Source organism: Cinclus cinclus, chromosome 12, assembly GCF_963662255.1.
Source record: "Cinclus cinclus chromosome 12, bCinCin1.1, whole genome shotgun sequence".
In the NCBI taxonomy this organism is placed as follows: Eukaryota; Metazoa; Chordata; class Aves; order Passeriformes; family Cinclidae; genus Cinclus; species Cinclus cinclus.
Window position 1 is genome coordinate 20,572,924 of NC_085057.1, and position 21,049 is coordinate 20,593,972.

General features: G+C 43.1%; 1 protein-coding gene across 1 annotated transcript in view; it reads left to right on the forward strand.

The window, feature by feature from the left end:
* Positions 1–166: 166 nt before the first annotated feature.
* Positions 167–21,049, forward strand: part of VGLL4 (vestigial like family member 4) — a 79,919-nt gene continuing 59,036 nt past the window's right edge. The window contains exons 1-4 of the mRNA XM_062500582.1: positions 167–887; positions 2,374–2,489; positions 3,978–4,089; positions 15,195–15,271. Coding sequence (XP_062356566.1) covers positions 15,208–15,271 — 64 coding nt within the window. The 5' untranslated portion in view covers positions 167–887; positions 2,374–2,489; positions 3,978–4,089; positions 15,195–15,207. The remainder of the gene's footprint in view (positions 888–2,373; positions 2,490–3,977; positions 4,090–15,194; positions 15,272–21,049) is intronic.

Consider the following 21,049-nt stretch of genomic DNA (forward strand, 5'->3'; position numbering starts at 1 on the left):
TAATTCTCAAGTCTTTCGTTCTGTTCTTCAGACATCCCTCTTTTCTGGCTTGGCTGTTCCACCATGGATATTGTTTCATGCTCCCTCCCCCTTTTTCCTGTGTAACAGAGCTTTCATTAGAGGCAAGCAGGCAGATGATTTATTTCTGATGTCTTAAAAGGTTTCTTTGTGATGAAGAGCCTGGACCCAATCAAACTCCTGAGGGTTTGTGTAGGTGAGTCAGCAGCATGGGCCTCACTGCCTCTGACATCCACAGTGCCAGGGGAGTGTGGAGCAGCTTCTGCTCCAGAGGGAATGAACTGGATCACACAGAACTGGAAATCAAAAAATCAAAAATCTGCCTGCATACATAAGAATTTGGCTGCTCCTAAACTCAGTTTGGGGAGGGCACAAAGCTGAACCACACAGGGTGCTGACCTCCATCAGCACATGTATGTGTTCCTCATGGTCTGCACATCTCCCCTTTTTCCAAGTGTTGGAGCAGGGAGTTTTTCCAGGTGCCTGACTGTGGGACCTTCCAAATTCCAGCTGTATCTGTAAGTGCAGGGCCTGTATTTCTCACCTGTGCTTCTCTGAGTCCTCTCTTCAGGTTTTGTTGTCCTTCACTGTCAGCAAATGGGAGTCAATGCTGCAGCCTGAGCACAAGGAAGGTGTCCATAGGCAGAAGACAGCTGAGCTGGGATCCCTTTGTGGCAGAAATACTTCACTGCATCCCAGAGCTTCCTGATGTTTGCAACAAACTTATGTGCCAAAACTGGGAAGATCAAGCTGGATACAGAGGCCAGGATTCCTGGGTGGCTGAGGGAGCTAAGCTTGTCCTTCACACTGAGGTGGTAAAGCAAGAGCCTGTTCTGACCTGGGAAAGTTCAGAATAAACACAGCCCTTGGTGAGTGTCCAGTGCAGGGGGATCCGAGCAGGCTTGTGACTCATGCCTTTTCCCAGCAATTAATGTAAAAATAGAATTGAAGTAGAAATACGCTTTGAAGGTCAGAATATCAGTGTGTGTCTGATGGTTTTTCCTGGGTAAGGTGTTGAGAGAGGACAAAGTATTCTTCATTTTCAAAGTCACTCTGATGGCCATATAGTCTGTGTAGAAAATTAATTTTCTTTGTATTCCCTACTGCAGAAAAAGAGACATTACCTCCACATGGCTGTTTCTGGTCTGTTTTTTGTTTGAGTCGACAGTTGCTCTGTCACATTTGATACTGTGATTTCACAAAGTTTTCAGTGACCTTATTTACCTGTTTTTCTAGATAAAAATCTCCACCACAGTTGCTAGCTGATCCTGAACTTAATGAGTACCTTAGGGAGAGGCAGTAATCACTTTACTCCTGCATGTTTTAACCTCTTACTTAGCCCACTTCAATCAGAAATGTTTGGAAATTGATGAAGTTTTACTACATGAGCAGGAAACTTCAGACTATACATTCTGAAATTATTCATGCAAACTCCAATTATTTTATTTACATCTTTAGTCTAAGAACTTCCATGTAATTTTTGCCCTCATAATCCAGCATTCTGCCAAATCCTTTCCAGTAGTGGTGGGGACTGTCTGGGTGGTTATTCACAGTTTTCTTTTCAGAGAAATGGAAGGTCTTGCAGCTGCAAAGACAGTCTGAAAATCTGTACAAGTGTAGTGGGTATGGAGGGTTCTTCCTCGTTTTCAGTTTGACTAAATTTGATCTTGAGGAGTTAGCAGCCACAAGGAACTGTCTTTAAAAGCAAAACAAAATATAAACTGACCAAAAACAAACACTCTGTGTTTTGTTTCCTTCACTTCCCTTTGTTGTATTGAAACCTTCTTTAAAAGCCTTGAACTTGATACTTAAGATATCTCCCCTACTCAATTAAATAAGCCAAGTAAATAGTAAAACATCTCATTATTGAATTAATTTGTATTACTTCTCTACATGGGATCTCTTTAGCTCCATGGTGCACTTGGTAAATTTGAAAGCTTGTGTTCCCACACAGTGATTATTTGCTTAATCTCTGCTTCCTGCCAAAGTTCCTCCAAACCTCCTATTTTAGAATTCATAGTGAAGTATGAGGGGGAAGCATTCAGTAGAGTTTTTTTGGTTTTGTTTGTGGTTTTGTTTTTTTTTTCTTTTACAATTGCCATCCTCAAGTTGTCTTGCTCTCAGCAGTGGTGACTGTTTCACTCTCTGTACAAAAATGAGAGCCAAGAAGTTTTTCCCTTCCTAGGATGCTTCAGGAAGAGCTGACACAGAGCAGCTCCCAATGTCTGCCTCACAATGTTGTCACAATACTTTGGCTTTACAGCCTGGGGCAAAGCTTTTTAAAACCAAATTATTTGCACAAGGAATTCTAGACAATTTTTTTTCTCTGTTTCTTTCCCCTCGTTGCCTCCCAAGTCTGAGGCTGGTGAGACTGTGCTCATTCTGCACACCCGTTAACTCTGTCCCTGCAGCCCTGCATTCGATTCTTGCCAAGGAGGAGACTGTGCCAGCAGCACTTGGGCACTTTGAAGGTGAGTTCCCTGCAGACAGCAGTAGTGGATGAAATCCATCACTGCACTTTCAATTCTTACAGCATTTTAAAGTGGATTATATTTAAGGGTTGTACTCACACAGCTGCTTTTAAAGGAAAGCTTTATGCTTTAAATTGCTTTATGATTTTTGCTGTCCCAAGAATGTCTCCTCTGTTGTTTTCTGGGTTATCTGTGACTAATTTCAGCAGGACTCACTCTCCAGTATAGAACTGAGAATTGGTGTGTTATTTGTGTTAGAGAATCATAAGATAACTGAGGTTGGAAAAGCCTTCCTAGTCCTTTGAGGCCAAGCTGTGCCAAATCCCTAGCCCAGAGCTGTGAGTACCTTGGGCACTCCAAACCTCCCCGGGCAGCCCCTGTCAAGGCCTGAGCACCTTTTCCATGGAGAGATCCCTGCTGGTCCAACCTGAGCCTCCCCTGGCACAGCCCGAGGCCTTTTCCTCTTGTCCTGTCCCTGTTTCCTGGGAGCAGAGCCCGACTCCCTCTCGTGAGCCCTTTGGGAAAGAACCCTGCAAAGGGCACACCTGGAAAGCTGAGGAGAGAGTCCACTTGTCCTGAGGAGATAACTGACCTTAGTCCAGAAACCCCCAATCAGGAAGAATCCCAAGTCCTCAGTAGTTAGCAAGATCAGGCTGTAAGAACTGCAGAGCTGGCCACGGGGGCCATGTGGAAGTCAGGGTGGGTGTTTGCATCCAGCCAGTGTGACTGAGCTTGCTTCTTCCAGAGTGATTCCATGTGCATCCTTGGGCTGATAGATGGGTATTCCAAAGGGCTTGAACATCATTTGATGCCCGGTTCCTTCTGTCCAGTGACCTGCTGCTGGTGGCTTTGCTTTAGAAGAAATCCTGGGGACTGAGGAGCCTTTACTTACAGCTTGCAAATGTATGTCAATTGTGTTGCTTACTGTGAATTAATGCAGAAACTCTGAAAATAATTTTGCATCTCATATTAAGCTGCAACCTGTTTGTGATTTTAATGATCCCATTTGGACTGAAGTTCACCTGGTCCTGTGTGAGAGACAGGATACAAATCAAATAGGGAGTTAAATCTATTATGTGGATGTTTACTGCATAAGAAAAAAAGTGCATAATACAGAGGTTACTCTGAATATTTACCTTCAGCCGTGGATCACTGTTCTGACCTTTCCTTTACACTAAATTTGCCATTAGGAGTTCTTCTGTGAACCATTTGTGGTCTTTTTATCAGCATTTAACAAAACTTTAACAAATTAAAACCACTGGGTTGTGGCCAGGGGTTGCTTTTAATTTGTTAATCTGACATTCCTTTTGTATTTAATTTTTTTCAGCTATCTTGTCTGTCTTCATCTTATGGGAACCTCCATGGGGTGAAATCTTTTCTAGAACAAAGCAAGCAAAAAGTACCTGTGGTTAAATGTCCTGAAAGAGCAGAGTTAGTGGTGTTCATGGTTCTGTTTGAGTCTGAAAGTATCTCATTGTTTGCTTGCAGATGGTGCTGCTGTTCTGACCCTGCTCCAACTGAAATTACTCTGTCTCTTTTCATCTTCCCTTGGATGATGGGGCAGACAATTATGAAGAGGGCAAGCTTTGTCTTGAAGCAGGTAATAAATAACCATTCCATCAACTTACAGTTTGGATCAACTTGTCTGGCTGGAATTACTGCAATTTAACACATTGTGGTGTAATGAATAATAAACTATATTAAAATAATTAAATCATATGTATAGTGAATTTTGGGTGTGTTTTTATATAAGGCAGCTTTGGGCTGCAGTGCAGCTGAAGGTGGATTTTTGCAAGGAAGAGTTTTAGATTCAGAGTTTAGGAGTGTTAACATTGCTGAAAAGATGTTTGCTTCTGAGGCCACATAATTTGTGTGTGATAAAACATGCTTTGAGGTTGATTTTAAAAGCTGCTGTCACTTGGTGTAAGTGGAACCTGTTTTATTAAAGAAGGTGTGGATAGATGGAAGCATGCACTGTAATTGGACTGACAGAGATGGCAAGGCACTGCCGTGCCTCATTAAACCTGTGACAAATAATGGACGTTTATGATAGCTTGGAGAAACTGTTTGCTTTTGGCACCAACTGCATCATCTTTGTGCAGAGTTTGGTACGCACTGAGCTTCTCTGCAGACTCCAGGGAATTTCAGGCATTCCTAGCAGATGGAAAAGAAGTATCTATATTGTTGCTGTTTGAAAACCAAAAAGGATAGCAGAAAGAAACTGGAGGAACTTCCATGAATTCAATTTTTTTTTTTTTTACATTCAGTGATGCCAGCTAGTAAATTCCTTCCTTAGATGGGCACTTAAGGAAAACAGAGCTTTTTGCAGCTCTGCATTTGCACTGTTGATTGAAGCCACACGATACTTGCCCCCTGCTGCTGCTCTTAGAAATCACTGAAATACTCAGAAGTAGTTCAGCAGGCCAGGTTTGGGTCCCTTTGGGTCCCGTGGTGGGGAACACTGCAGTCTGTCCCAAAAGTGAGGTATGCCATTGCTCGAGCCATGTGGAGTGAGAAACTTGCCCAGGGCATTTTTAACCAACTCTTATTCATAATGGAAATGCACTATTTTCTTGGTTGGTCGTGGAACAGATGCCAGAAAATTTCAGTAATAATTTCAGGATTAATGGTTGACTAGGGTCTGTAGGACTAGGCCATGGGATCTCCCTGCAGACTGCAATTTGCTGGAGTATGGAGTGTTGCCCTCTGGTTTCAGGACCTTTCCTGCCTCTGTACTAAAAAAACCTCAAAGTCATAGGACATGGTCCTGAGACAGCTGAGAGCCACGGCCAGCCACAATCACAGCTCCCTCCCACAGGGGTTAAGCCTTCTGTTGAATTGGCCATTCTTTGTGAAGAATGTGATTAATTTTTGGTGATTAATGCACATTTGGAACAGGAGTGGCATCCCAGGATTTGCATTATACCTTGGGTGCCTTGCCTGGGTGCTGAAGCACGACTTTTATTTTGTTTCAGCTACAAACCCTCAGGTATCTTGGTGAGTTTTTGGGTTTCAGCAAAGTAAGTTTTTGTTGGTATCTGAGTCAGCAAAGAGCCTTTGATAGCAGTGGGTTAGAAAGTTCCTGCTAAATGAAAACCGAATTTTAACACCTGAACAAAACAAAATACAGCTCATCACCCAAGACTGGGTTTGCTTTCCTAATCTGTGGATTTGTCTGGTGAGCAGCAAGTGTTGAGTTCAGCAGCTCCAACAAGGTTTTCTTGTGCTGTGTTAAGATCTGTTTTCCAAGATTCCAAGATTCTGTTTTCCAAGATTCCCGTTTGACAACTTGCACTTCATTTTATTTTGGTTTTTACAGATGTTGACACCCCAGTGCAATGGAAATCTGTCTGTAGGGAATGCATAGGGTCACTGTTCCCAGCCAGCTGATGCTTCTCAGGCTCCTTAGATGTTTAATAAATATCCTGGTCTAAAACTTCTGCTGGGAGCTGTAATAGCAGCTCCAAAGGATCAAAAGCTGTTTCGACCTCTCCTTTCTCAAGCTCCTCCTCATCCCAGGAGCTCTGTCTGGTTAAACAAAGAAACCCTTCCCACCTCTTCCCTCCAGCAGTTAGAAACAGGAGAGGCAGACTTTTTTTTTCTCAGAGATACATATTAAAAAGTCTTGTAATTAGTCTTCAGCAGTTGATTTTTGTGATAAGTACCAATGTCTAGTTCAGGTATTTTCTCAGTGCCTGTGGTTTTGTATTCCATATTCCATAGTATTTTTCTTGTCCAGTATCTTGTTTTCTCCAACAAGTTTTACATTACTGTTTTGACTACTTTTCCCCCAAATATTAGATCATCAAACTCCTCTTCTTGCTTGCTGGTTATGAAAATAACCTCCAGTAGTCTATTAATACAATATCAATTTTGAAATTATATTGTTATAGATGTCACAGATTAAGGTTTTGGAACATGTATAGAATTATGTTCATGGTTGTTCTGACTCTGTGCATTTAATTATTTTTTTTAATCAACTGAAGTGTTCCTATTAGATATCCTGGGTGTGTGGAGTCTAGATCTGGATTTAATTTAGGTTTGGAATGTGCTTTTGGCTAGCTTTTGGTGGCCCGGAGATCTCATGACCTGTCCTTGCAAGGATATGAAAATACTTCAGTGTCAGCAAGATTTTGATGGAGTTTTAAATGGGAACTGGGCAGCACAGAGCCTTCACGGGCTCTGGATCTCTCAAGGAATCCAAGTGCAGGGTGTGTGGGTTCATCCCCGGCCGTTCCCTGCCCGCACCTCCCACATCCCTGGCTGGGCTCCTGCTTTGGCTGCACCTCTGGCTGCGCGTGGGAGCCGTGCTCCCCCCGCCATTCCGTGCAAAATCCCAGTTCCAGCATCTCAAACAACCCCTGCTGTGCCTTGGTGCTTCTTTTCCTCGAGCAAACACAATTGCGGTGCCTTTTCTGTGCTTGTGCCTTTTTTTGTCACAGCGAGGGAGGAGGAGCTGGACAGGAGAAATGCCCTGAGCAGAGTTCCAGGGAGACACTCTCTGTTTCTGCTGCCCAGCGCTGTTTTGGTTCCACCACAAAGCTGCAACCCTAAGGCTCTTCGAGGGGCTCAGGTTGATTTATTGTCCTTTTCTTTCCCTTTGCAATGCACTCCAAGAGGCGCCTGAGGCCACCTCAGGTCCTTGTGAGGATAAAGTGCACCATTTTGGGACCTGTTTGGGGACTGATGTTCGGTGTGGTCGGCAGATCAGTGCACCACTTCCCCATATCCTCTCCTGCTCTAGGGTTCCTTTCTGAAAGCCTGGGAACAGCATTCCCAGGTTCTTCAGAGTGCCTTGGAGAAACCTCGGCTTGGCTTCGGGGAAGTGGCTCCTCCAGATGCACAAGCTGCCCTACAGCTTGATTTGATAACCTTACTAAAACCAGGCAAAGTTTTAGCAAGACTTGCTCCTAAATGGCTGGAAACGGCACCCTTGGCATGAACGCTGCCGTGGGAATGCCCGAGGCTGTGCCGGGACGCGGAGATCCTTGTGCGATCCTTGGTGTCCGGGGACGGGATGCTCTGGGCGCGAGCTGGGAAGCGGAATTTCCACATTTTGTGCAGCGGTGCCGAGGAGCTGCTGCCCTGCAGGCGGAGGGGAGAGGAGCAGTTTGGTGACCGCGAGGGCTCAGCTTTATTCTCACTCAGCTGTGGCTGCCGGCAGCTCCTCCCAGGCTGAGTCACTTCGGGAGCAGGGATTCTGTGTAAACCCCGCTGCAGCGCGAGCAGTAACCAGCAAAGCGCCGGAGCCGCTCGCACCAATTCCCTTCGGATCGTGCGGAGGACGGGGATGTGACCCCATCCTCCAGCCGGCCTCAGGGAGTGACGGCAGGCTCCGGGACTCGTCACTCGTGGCTGGGGACGCCGAGCCTCTTCGTCAGATGCTGTGCCAGCGTGCTTTAACTCGAAACGCACATTTTTCTGCTTTTAAAAAGTGCTTTGCTCTTGAGATCGACTATTTTTCTGTTGTTTTCCCGCAGGTTTAGTTTAGCGTAGTTTTTTTCCCGCGGGGCAGGAAAAGGTTTAGGGTTGGAGCAGGGTGGCAGAGAAGCGCCGTTATCCTCGCCCCGCTCCCCTGTGCCCCGGCGGCGCTCCCGGCCCTCGCGGGGTTCGAACCCGCGACCCTCAGCCCCGGGTCCCTCCGCCCCCGGGGGCGGGGCCGGGCCCGCGCGCTCCCTACCTGCGGGGATGTGACGTCAGAGCGATTAGGGTAATGAGGTGCTGACGTCACGGCAGGCCGGCCAATGGGGGCGGGCGGCGCTCCCCACCTGCTCGCCGCAGAATTCCATCATTCCTGGGATTCCTCGGCGGGCCCGCGCAGCCAGCGGGGCCGGGCGAGCCGCGCCTGCTCCGGGCCCGCACCGCCGCCGCTGCCTCTGCCCGGCCCGGCCCGGCCCGGCCCGGCCCGCGGGGCGCCGCGGCCGCGCTGCCGCCACCGGCACGGCCCGGCCCGGAGCGCCGGTGAGTGCGGGGACAGCGGGGACAGCGCGCTCAGGTGGCCGCGGGGGCGGAGGGAGCGGCGCTGGCGGGCGGGACGGGGCTGGGACGGGGGCTGCGATGGGGCTGGGACGGGGCTGCCCCGTCCCGTCCCCTCCCGTCCCGTCCCGTCCCGTCCCGTCCCGTCCCGTCCCCCCGCGCTGCCGGGCTTTCCCCGCGGGAGCCGGGCCGGGCCGGGCGCTGTCGGCGGCCGGGGAAGCTCCCGAGCCCTCCCGGCGGTGTGGGGGTCCAGGCGGGGAGGGAATGCTCCCCGTGGCCCGGGGCAGGCTCCGCTGGCCAGCCGGCAGCCCCCGGAGGAAATGCCCCGGCAGGAGCGTGCCCGGGGGTGTCCGCAGCGCCGGGACGCTCCCGCTGTCTGGAACTCGCAGCTTGGCTCCCGCCCATCGTGTTCTTCCTGCAGGGAAAATCCCCGGCGCCGTATCGGTAGCAGAGGTGAAACCTTCTAGAACGCGTCCCAAGGGCGCTGTGAGGGCTTTTGGCGCGGCATCTTTTATATTCCGTTGGAAGGGGTTTTTCATTTAGCCTTGTGCAGCCCGGGGTCACTCTGGCTGCGTGTTCCCCAGATGCGATCAGCAGTAATTAATTCCCCGAGTTCGGCCGTCCACGCTGATGCCGGCGCTCCCCTTTTCTGAGCGTGGATGAACGGGAATTTAACACTCCACAGAGCCTGCTCACTTCCTTTCTGCTGTGTTGGTGCTTCAGGATTGTCATGAACAAGAAATAATGGCCATTTCTTTTAACTACACCAAAGGGGACTTGGCTGATCAAGAGTTCCAGGATTTCTCCTGCAGGGTAATTTCTGTGATTAGTTTTCCTCTGACTTTAGAACAGAGAATTGTTAAAGAGTATTCCTCACAGAGAAACAAACTGCAGTTTGGGAAACCTGAGTGAAACTTTTTGCAGGCAGCGATACCGAGAACCCTTAGGTCTGAAACTCTGTCCAATTGAGCAGCGATATCCCTCTCCTGCCTTAATAATCAACTTTCTAAAGGCTCTTCTTCAGACTTGAAGTCCCTTTATTTGTATTTTTCTGTCTGTGAGCTTGTGAGATTTCTGTTGTGGAATGTGTTTCGCTTAAATTCTCTACGTCTCTACTTATTGATACACAATTATAATCTGGTTATTTGGGATCAGATTGAGACTTTTTGGGTTCAGTTACAAGAACTACTTTGATTCACAAGATTAACTCCTGGTAGAATTTGGACCGGCCTGTGGTACACTTGCATTCTCCTGATGAAAGGACTGGGCTGGAGCAGTTGCTGCTGAATCCCCAGCACACTGTGGGAAGCAGGGATGGATGTTTTGGTGCAGGATGCTGTTCCTTCTCTGCTCAGGAACCCCTGTGTGGGACGGGGTCAGTTTTACACCCACCCTAGAGCAGGACCTGGGCCAGAGCTGAAGTGAAGCAGACCCAAGAGCGCCACTGAGATCTGACAGTCTGCTATAAAATAAGCCTGGTAACTAAAATAGGATAGAAAATATCTGTACAGCCCTTTGGGGCAGGTTAATTAGGAGCATTCACATCACAGAACGTGAGTCTCTTATTTACATACCAGTAGCTTTGATAACCTTCTCAGCATCTCTATATTGCAGGGGTTAATTGGTTTGTTTCCAGACACTCCTGGAAGTTTTCTGTTGGAAAAGGGAGCTTTGGTTCAGTTCTCTTTACTGTGGTTAAATGTTTCATAATGTGTTTAATGCAGGTTGTGTAACATGTAGGATGCTCTGAGTGATCTTGTAGGTACAAGACAAGGTCAGCTTGGACTTTCCCACCTCAAATTTCTTAGCTTTGTTAGCTTTCAAAAATTACTAATAGCTTGCTTTTTAAAATGTTGCCTTGTTAAGGGGGATTTATGCAGCAAGACAACAAAAAGCACGAGGTAAAATACCAAAGCTCTGCTTTAAGCTTATAATTTTCTGTGTGATGAGTAAAATTGTTGTTTCTGTTTGAAGATTTGCCTGTTCAAACACATTTTCCACGTGCATAACAAGCATGACTTAAAAAACTGCCAAAGTAGGGGATAAGTATGTTAAAAAAAAAAGTGGTATTTAACCAAATAGCCTGAACTTACTCTGAAGATTTTGAATTGTTAATGCAGGGGATAATCAGTGTTACTTGGTAATCAAGATCTCAAGTGAGCACTTACACATTTCCCGTTTTAACATTTCCCATTTTAACATTTCCTATGGGTATCTCAACACAGGACTTTTCTGACTACAAGTAGAAGCTATGGTCCAAGCAAAGCTGAAGAAATTTAAATGCAGTGTGCCATTTTGAGAAGATTCTTGTTTGCGATGTGCTTATCATTATTCTCATTCATGGGGCAAATATACTTTAGTCTCTCCTGTCATAAAAAATAAACTCTATTTACCTGTTTTGCATCCAACTTCTGCTTTATCTTCCTTCCCTGTCTGGATTTACTGATTGTGCTGACCAGTTGTGTCTGGATTTCCTCAGTTTCACTCTCTCCCACTGAAATCATCAGAGTGTGTTTATTCTTGGCATTTCTGGGTATGAATTTGGGCAGTTTGGGGCCTGTTTCTCCCCAGGTGGGAGCTGCTTTTGACCTATTTGGCCACTCTTTTCAATTAATCTTGTTTTCCTGGTACTTGTGTTTTTCTACACTTTGGTCTTGATGGTTTCTCAAGTGCCTTGTTATTCATTAATTGCTTTTTTCATTGTTGTAATTAATGGGCTTTATTTATTAATCTTGCTCTTCTTTCTCCAGCCTAATCTGTGTGATTTCTGCAGGTGGGAATTCAAGTGCCAGCTTTTCTGTCCACCATGGGGAGGTTCAGCCTTTTTCTCCTGGCAGGGTGTAGATGTGTCCCAGCAGGTCTGGGGCTGGGTTTGGTGTTCCTCAAGTGTTTGCAGAGGCTGTGCAGCTGTTCTGTCAGTCCCACTGTAATCCAGGCGTTGTCCTGCCTGGGATTTCTCTCTGGGATTTCATATCCAAATTGTATCAAAATTCTTCTCGTCTTGTCTTGCCTGCACTCCTGTCTGTTCTCATCACCCAGTTTTGTCCATGTGTTTGGCACCTGACTTGAGCTGAGGTCTGTCCTGGACCCATCCTCACTCTGTATGAGATCACTGCCCAAACATCATCTTTGTTTCCCTTTCCTTCCTCTCCCTTTGCCATTCTCCCTTTTTAAAAATCAAATGTGAAGTTCTTCTCCTTATGTCACATCTTTCCCGACATCCCCCACTGTGACTATGAGCTTTGGTGGCATTAAAGAATTTCCTCTGTTTGGGCTGGGTGAGTGATGCTCTGCTGCCTATTAACTGAATTTCAAACAGGCAACCTCAGGGTTTTTCCCTGCATGCTCCTCCTGATGCTTGGAAGGTGCTGCATAAATCCCTGAAAACACCTTAATGTTCATTTTCTAAAGCTTTCACCTCTCTATAGCCTTGAAAAAAAAAATTAGTATGCATTAGGAAAGCTGAGAGTACTCTGTGTGTTTCTGGATCTTGCCAAAATGTGAGGAAAAGGAAAATAAAGTGGAGGAGAGGGAAAATAAAGTGGTGTTTCTTTACACTAATGCATATTGTGTGCTTCAGGTGTTGCATAAAAAAAATTGCAGATGTGTTAGTGTTTAGATTAGTCTTCCAGACATCTCTGCTTTAGCATTTTATGTCTTTACTGTTTTCCAAAATGTTTCTTTGCTGCTGTGTAGGTGAGAGGACAGAATAGGGCAGTGTTGAGTGGGAGCAGCAACTGATAAATAAGAGCACTTTGTGAGATATTAAACTAATATTTGAAATTACAGTAGATAAAAATATCTTGAATGCTTGTAAAAAAGTGCTTTTGGCTCGTGTCTCCTGTATCTAACAGTTAAGACTTGTAACCAGTGAGATTTACTTCCAAAACTGTTTCCAGGGTGTTTAAATCAGATGTAGCCAGGGGAATGCACTGTGTCTCCTGTTTCACTCCTGCCTGCTTTCCCTTCCAGGCACTCAGAGGGAGTTGTGTTTTGGTGGGAACAGGTGAGAATTCAAGGCTGGGTTCTGCTGCATGGGTGGGTTTGTGTCACACTGGGAAATAGCTGGATTTGGTCAGGAGTCTCCTTATGAACAGACCTGGGGCTTTTTTGTGTGCTTTTCTTTTTTTCTTTGGACTTCTTAATTTTTATTTTTTAATTTTATTTAATTTATTGGAAGCCTGGGAAGTGTTTTTGGCCTTTCCTTTCTGAAAGGTGACTCCCCTGGGATGGCTGGGCTGTCCTGTCCAGGCAGCATTTTCTGATCAAATTGGAGTTTAAAACTTGGAGCTGAGAGAGGATCCCTCCTCTCTCACTCTCCTGGGTTCATTTCTTTCCTGAACTAGAATCACTGTTCTGTTAGTCTAATATAGAGATAAAGAGATATGTAACATGATTTGAAAAACAATCTGGCAGTGCTCCTTGCAGGTTCTCTGTTTAAACTTTTGGTTCTCTGTTTAAAAAAGTGACAGAATATGTGGGATTTCACCCTGGGATTTGCAGTTTTGAATGAACTCAAGGCCTGGATGTCAGGGGAACATCTCAGCAGCTCTCTCATGGTATGAACTTTAATAATACACAAAGCTGCAAAGCTCTATTGAGGCCACTTTCAGTCAAGTTGTTTTTTAAGTGTCTAATTTCCTGAACTGAATTAAGACTTGGTTCCTGTTTCCTTCTCCCAGTGTGGGTTTCTGTCACCAGTTAATTCTCTTACTGGGAGCACACTCTGGAAAGGGATTGGGCATCTGCCACTCCCATTTTTTGAAAATTACTGGAAAGCTGACAGAAAAAAAGAGTTTCTTAATGTAGTTAATTTGGTTTTAGTAAGAAGTTTTACTGTCTTTTACATTGTTGTTTATCAAGAGTAGATCTTTTTTCCCCTAAAGACTTGACCAAAAGGATTTGTTTTACTGTCTTTGAAGTGTAGGATGAAGTTAGCACTGAATGCTGAGTTATCTCAGTCTGGTGTAGCTGCATCCCCTGATCGGACAAATCTAAATCATTTTTCTAATTGAATTTTAACTCTTTTAGAGGAATTTCTGTGGGAGGGTCAGTAAACTCTAAGAAAACAAAAACTGTGAATGAAATGAAGCGTCAAGGTCTGAGGGATGCAAGTGGAATGGTGCAGAAGGCTTTTCAGGGAACACCCTCTTCCAAATATTTCCTTTGGTTTGGAGGAGGATGTGGCCAGGTGTGAAAGAAATAAATATTTCATGAAGACAAAATAGTAAAATAAGCTAAGATCTTGTTTTCTAAAACCTCTTGCCCACAGGTTTTGCCTTTAAATTAAAGAGTTAATTGACTTTATAAGTTTAGTTAAAATATTCTTGAGCAAAAGCTGATCCTGGCAGGGAGAGAGAAACATGTTTTACTCTTCAATAAACCTGGTTATTTCAAATGTGTCTCTTCTTTCATACCTCTATGGAAATCTAACTGGATTTCATTATTTAAACTTTAAAATCTAAGCTTTAAACTTAAAAATACATTTATTTCAACTTACAAACACTTTAAAATCAATCCTTTTATGCTTGAAAGTCTTTGGTTAGTTTAAAGTCTGACTTATTTAGGAAGAGGGGATGAGGATAGTGAGGTTTATTGTTTTAGTGCAAAGTCAAGGAAATTGCTTCCCAAACATGTGCTTGTTGTTAAGTCAATGTACACGCTGGACATATGTTTGAGATTTCTGTAGTTGCCACTATTTTTTTATTTTTTTTCCCCAGGATTGTACTGTAAAGTAAGTTACAGTAAACAGTTCTTATGAGAGAAATTTTTGCTAAGCTTTTGTGGAAAACCTTCAACAAAATTCAGCTATTCTGGGGTTTTTCTCATTCTCCATTTTTTAACAGTTCTGCCTGTGCTGTTGCCTTTTTATTTGAAAACACGTATAAATTGTTGGCCTTGCAGTAGAAACATCTTGACAACATGTTATTCTCTTCCTTCCTTTGCATTTCATATTTTTGGAATTTCATACTGAAACATCTTAATTTTTTTTAGTTTTGGAGCCATTCATGTGAAACTTTGAGAAGCTGTGACTCAGTCACTGGTTTTATGGGAGTCTGGTGCTTGGTGTAGTGCTGGAACAGGCACTTTGAATTTGTTGGGAATTAATTTTTCATGGATGGGAATTGTGTGTTGTAAGGGGCAAAATCCAGGGAAAAGCAGCTACTGAGGTGTGGTTATGACTTTAAAAAAAATATAGTTCTATGTGTGGCTGTACATGCACATACCCAGAGTCCAACTATGTGTTTATTAGTAAAAAAAAAAATCTTAATGAAATGATAAAATTTGGATGATTCTACTCTGGGAGAGGGTGTGGAGTTGAACTCTCTGGAATCCTGAGGATCTGAAGCCATGCAGGCAGCCAGGCCAGCTGTGCCTGCACTGCAGGGACAATATCTTTGATATTTCCTCATTATAGCTGATTCTTAGGCAGGTAGTAGATGACCCTGTTAGACTGTGTGTGAGCAGTGGAACAGCCCCAGCACTCGGGAGTTTGCTGTTCTGCTTTGGTTTGGGGTGGGAAAGCCAGTCCCAGCATTTCCCTGTTTTCAGCAGTGACACTTTTAACAAATCCTGTGCTGGTGGAACAAGAAAAGAACTGCAGAAAGTTGGATTTTTTATTTTTTTTGCTGTCATGCTCCTGTTGTGCGTTACTCCTGTAAACCTGGGGTGTGTGTGTGTGGTCTGTGTTGAATTTACTCTCTGAAACTTTGCTTCTGAATTTTGCAGGACCCAGAGAGGAATGGAGACTCCCTTGGATGTTTTGTCCAGAGCAGCATCTCTGGTCCATGCTGATGATGAGAAGCGTAAGTTCCCTGCCTTGTTGGATCCAACTGCTTTGTGTTTGCACTGTGGATCAGCCTAGAGGCTGGCTTGATCCAGCTTGGAATTTTACTGAGCCCAAGATGTGTTGGAAACTGCCTTCAAGGTCATGGAGATGTGTAGGAAACACTTCAGAGGTTGTTTTCCTCAGGTGCAAACCCAACAACTTGCATTTAAATTGGTCAGTGGGCAGGAGAGATAGTCTGATTTTATTTTTCTTTAATAATATATATGTGAATAATATAAATATGAGTTTAATTTAAAATTTATTTAATTCATGTGAAGGTGCTCTCTTTTCCCAGTTGCATTTGCATTGTTAGCTGTGGTGCAGCTGCTGTCAAACTCAAGGTTGAGAACTCAGACTCCCAGATAACTTTGGTTAGATCTCATTTAAGAGCACACAACTGGGTGGGCATCAGTGGGCTGTGAAGATTTCAGTTGATTAAAAACTCTCAGGTTGGCTGTTATCATTAGTAAGGAGCTCTTTGTTTGTCTTTCTCTGCTAGCAGAAGGGAATTTTAAGTAGTCAGAGGCTCACGTTGCCCATTATTTGGGTAATATTTTTGCTTTTACCATTCATGGTAAGAGTTTCACATGGGTTAACTGATGTTAGAATAATATTTTCAATTCTGCCAAGCTGCGGTGCCACTTCACAGATCAGATTGTTACCTCATGCTCAGTAAAAAATGTCCTTGGTGCTTTCTGAGTAGTGTGTGCACTTTGGGTATCAACCTCAGGAGAAAAATAGTATTTTGATTTCTGACTAGAAAAATAGTATTGAATTTGAAACAGCTTTTGTGAGTTGTTTCTGTGCATAAAATCACCTTTTAAGATGAATGCAGCTTTTCTTTTGTTCCTTTGTTCTGTATATATTTTTGAAAATTATTTGCCTTGAATATTGAATAAAATAATTGGTTTACTGCTGTAAATCTGCTTTGTAGTGAACGTTGGTTTTGCTGTTCTTGCATGTTCACTTTGCTGCTGGATAAGTACCAAGTTTTCAGTGGTGCCACTGTAGAGGGATGATTTGGTTGATTTGCCCCAGTTATTGACTAGCACTGGTAAAATGAACAGCAGTGGAACCCCTTGAGGAAATAATTTCAACCACGATTTTGGCCAGGGGAGGAGGGGATTTCTTTTGGCTACATTTAAAAAAGTATATTTTAGATTTGTATTCTTGATTTTCTTGAGCTTAAATGCATTCTTTTTGGTGAACTATTGCCTAAGACTAGTGTGATTTTGAGCTCCACAGGGTAGGAATGTTGGATTTAGAGAATCCAGAGGAAGTCTGATTCAGTGCAACTTGCATGTGAGGGAGCGGATGTGTATCTGGTTCTAATTTACATTCCTTTAGTCTTACCACTTAGACTTAATTAGATTTATGCCACTCTGCAGCTTCTACCTTGTGCTGTCTCCAGCTTGCCCTGCTGTTCTATCACAGCCCAAAGTGCTGCAGTGGCAGGAGCTGCTGGGAGCAAAGAAATGAGCAGAGCTGTCCCTGAGCTTGTGCCTTCCTGTGCCAGCCTTTGGAACTCGTTCTGGGTGAAACGGAGTTGGTTTGGAAGTTAGTTTTAAATCTTGAGTGCAGCAGTTATCCTTGAGTTTTCAATGAGGTTCTAGCAGTGGTGCTGTCTGTGCTTCTCTACACCCACTCACTTTGTCTGAAACAGAATTCTGCAGTGTTTCCAATATTCCAGTAGTGACCAGGAGTGCAGCAATATTACCAATATTTATGCATTTAATGCTTTGAAATGTAAGGGATCCTCTTATCTCTGTGGGCATTCACTGCAGGGCCAAGTAATACTGAAGGGCCTTAGTGTGTATACAAATCATGAACTGTTTAAAACAAATACTTTACAACTTAGCAGCACTTAAAGAAATGAGTTTAACCTCAGCCAGCAGCCAAGTGCCACACAGCTCCTCACCTGCATGTCCCAGCCCTGCTGGGATGGGGAGAAGGATCAGGAAAAAAGGGCAAAACCTGTGGGTTGACATAAGAACAATTTAATTATTGAAATTAAATGTTGTAATTATGATCATGCAAAGAGAAGAGGAAAAGAGGGAGGAATAAACACAGAGCCAGTGAGTGATTCCCAACACTGATGGGTGGCCCCCAGTTGATCCCAGTTCCATACTGGGCAGGATGTTCTGGGTCAGTGGTAGCTTAACCCTGGGTGCTACTTTCAGTCTCATCTCTGCTTTAGCTCAGGAACTATAAACTGTATTTCAACAGCTCCCAGTTTAAATCATCCTGTACTTGTTAGCAATGAAAATTTGTGAACTGCATTTGTTTAACTACTGTGTCACGGGAAAGATTAATTATGGAGCAGGAATGGCTACTGCAGTTTGGGATTTTAACTCTTACCACAGAGATGTGAGCAGTTATTTAGGTTTGTTGTACAGTGGATCTGTACTTAAAAAAATTAAAAGAAGGCTGAACAAAAGACAGACAGTGATGTCATTATTAGCCAGAGATGTTAAAGGCTGGTCACTAATTTCTGACTTGTCAATAGTGGAGGAAAGGCCATTAAAAAATCTATTTCCCCTGATGAGGAGCTATAGCTAATGTGCAACTATTTAATCTGTAAATGGCACCTGGAAGGTTTTGCTGGGATCCTTTCAGAGCTTCAGAAATGGGGTTTAAAAGAAGTAACCATCTCTGTGATGTGCATCCATGCAGGTTTTTTATTTTTATCATGGCCTTGAACCTTACAGAACATGGGTTATTGTAAATTGATTTTTGCAGTTTCCAACGAGGTGATTCACATTTGTTACTCTTCTTTCCCTGCACTCTTCCTACTGGGCTTGTTCTGATTTCTCATCTGCTCAGGGTTCAGTTTGGCTGCTTTTGGAAGAGCACAGGAGAAGCTGGTAGGGATTAAGCAAGTATTCAAGCAGTGAGGAGGATTATAATTTTGAATTTATCTGGTATAAGAGGTTTGGGAACTGGTGTTTCAGTTATAACCAGAGTTTTAAAAGCATAATCTTGACATTGAGAAAAACAGTGAAGGAAAACTCTAATCAGGAGTTGTGCTTGCAGATTTTATTGTAAGTACTTTTTACTCAGTCTGTGTGGATTTATAGGAACATTTTATTTACCCTTCCCTTCAATATATAAGCCCAGTAAAAAAATATAGGAAATAATGAGAAAAAACCAAGTCTATTCTTATTCTATCAGGGTATTACGGTGAAAAGTCTGCTGTGGGCAAGCAGGAGAAAATATACTTCCAGAAGGAAATGAAAGGTTTGGGAACAGCTCATAAATGGCACCACCAAGTCCTGGGTAAAATTTTGTATTTTAATGCCTTGGACCAAATCCATATCTGTTGAGTCTTGATTTAGGTTTTGCAAAAGCGATAGAAAACTGCATTAAAAAAAGAATTATCTGTGATGAATCCATGCTCCTTGCACATGTGCCATCAGTCACATGTGTGCAGGGAAGCCTGGACTGCAATTCCACACTCCTTGCCTGTGAACACTGTTATTGTTTGGCAACAGTTGCTTTTATGTGGTTTAGTTTAATCCACTTCAAATAATTAAGCCATACCATACAGTTGATATTTCTAGTACAGAAAAATTATTGTGCTTTAAAATCCCTGCCCTAATCTGCTTTGTAATAAAATCCTTGTGTGGACAAGAGCCACCAAGCAGTTTTTACTGCTCCTCACTGGTATCAGGAGTTCATTAGGAGCATGAATTGTGTGCTGGCTCCCACCCCCTCATGAATAAACATGCAATGATTATTTCTTTTGGATAGCTGATTCCAAAAAAAAAATCCTGCTTCAAGGCTGACTTGAGGAGAATTTGTTATTTTTCAGCACTGTTGAAGAGGATGGTGACTCTGTGAGCTTATTGTTTTAAATTAAAATACAAGTAGTATTTATAGCAGAATTAGACTTAAGTGTTGTTGTTCATGTTGAAGATATTAATGATGAAATATTTCCAGCATCACCAGGACTTTCCACCCACGCTGCTACTGTTTGTTGTGTAAATTTATGGTAAATTACAGGCAGTGAACCTGGGGCAGGATTTAAAATCAATGTTTGCAGAACTTTAAAGGGATTCCATCCTACTGTGGGTACAGTTACATCAGCACTGAAAATACCTGAAGGTGTTCTGAGTGACTAAAAGTGAGGAATTGGATGGAATTTGATCTGTGAGTGCAGTTGGTACAAAGGAAGTCTCAAGGATAATTTGCAGTTTGGTTTTTGGAGGATTGTGAGGTTTTTCCAGCATTGGTTTGTTTTCCCTTTTTGTAGAGATTCATCTGTTTCAGAAGAATGGGGAGCAGACCAGCATTTTTGCTCTGATGTGAAATAGCAGTTCGTGTCACAATCCTTGTTTATTTTCTGTTCACAACTTCACCCATTCTGAGCAGAAGTGGGAGGAATTGTAGTGTAAGGACAGGAAATGTTCTACAGCAAAGTATTAGTCAAAGGAAAGATTTTAAGTAGAACACAGTCTTATCATGTGACTTGCCCTTTGTAATTCATTTCCACATGTAGGTGCAAAATAGCAAATCTTGTAACAAAGAAAGAAATAAATAAATGGAAAAGGTCTTGGATTCTGAATTAAGAGAGATCTCAGTATTGCTGCTTATCCATTTTTTGCTTCAGAGGTGGAAGGAAATCAAATTGGTTTAATGAAGGCATCCTGGAGCAATTTAAGGATCTTTTGATATCTCAAAAATGTTTTGTCAAAAACAAATTCAGAATTTCTTGCTTTGGAGGGTGTTGGGTTCTGTTCCTTTACCTGGGAGTCATTCCAGAGACTGACAAAATCCCTGTCTTGGTTTTTCCCACTTTAGCCTGAGTAAGAATTTACCTTGTAATGAAAAGGTTGTATGTGATGCTTCTACTAAAAATCTTCTGTCCTGTGACTTCCAGGACTCCTCCAGTAATGAATTTTTTTTTTTGTTTTGCAGGACAATACTTGATACAGTTCTGCTTGGTTGAGGGCAACACAAACACTTGAATTCAGATTTTTATTTTGCATTTTGTAAACAAATTTAACAGTATTTTGTGTGTGAGGTTTTTCTAAGTGCTTTCAGTTTGGGGGACTTTTAATCAGGGTTTGTCAGCTCTTGGGTGTCTCTTATTAACCAACCCAGCACCAATTTAGAGCTTGGCAATTTCTTCAAGACTTTGGTTGAGGGGAGGGTGAGAAGTTCTCCAGGATAATTTCTAAAATGAATATAGATGGATTCACCAAGTCGACATTTGTTTCTTCTTTTATGGCTAATTGAAATATTGATTTGGTTGTCTTTTTGCCAGGTTGGTTCAGGGAAGAGGCAGATATTTGATATACACAAAAAGTTGGTCTTAAAAATTAGAGGTGTGGTAAGACTGTGGTGTTCTGCAACTCACTTTAGCACCCTGGATTCTATAATTGTGGAAATTAATGTGTATTTAAGTGAAGGAATAGATTTATGATTCAGCAACTGTGCCTGTGGTCAGAGCTTATCTGTTCTGTCCAGCAAAAGAGAAACTGAAGTTTCCTGGAGGAAAAGCTCGAATTTCTAAGGAGCAGTGTCAGCAAAAATCTTCATTTCTAATCCCTTAACAGCCATGAGAGGTGTTAAAAGTACATTTATCAGTTTGTCATGTAAGTAATGTTTGATCAATGGTGAAGGAGTCCGGTTAGTTTTGGAGTGGATTTTGTGACATAAATCATCCTTTTATTTATTTTTTTTTCTGTGATAGAAGGGAGGAAAGTATGGAAATGTGATGTTTCAGCATAGTAATAATATGATGGAAAAACAT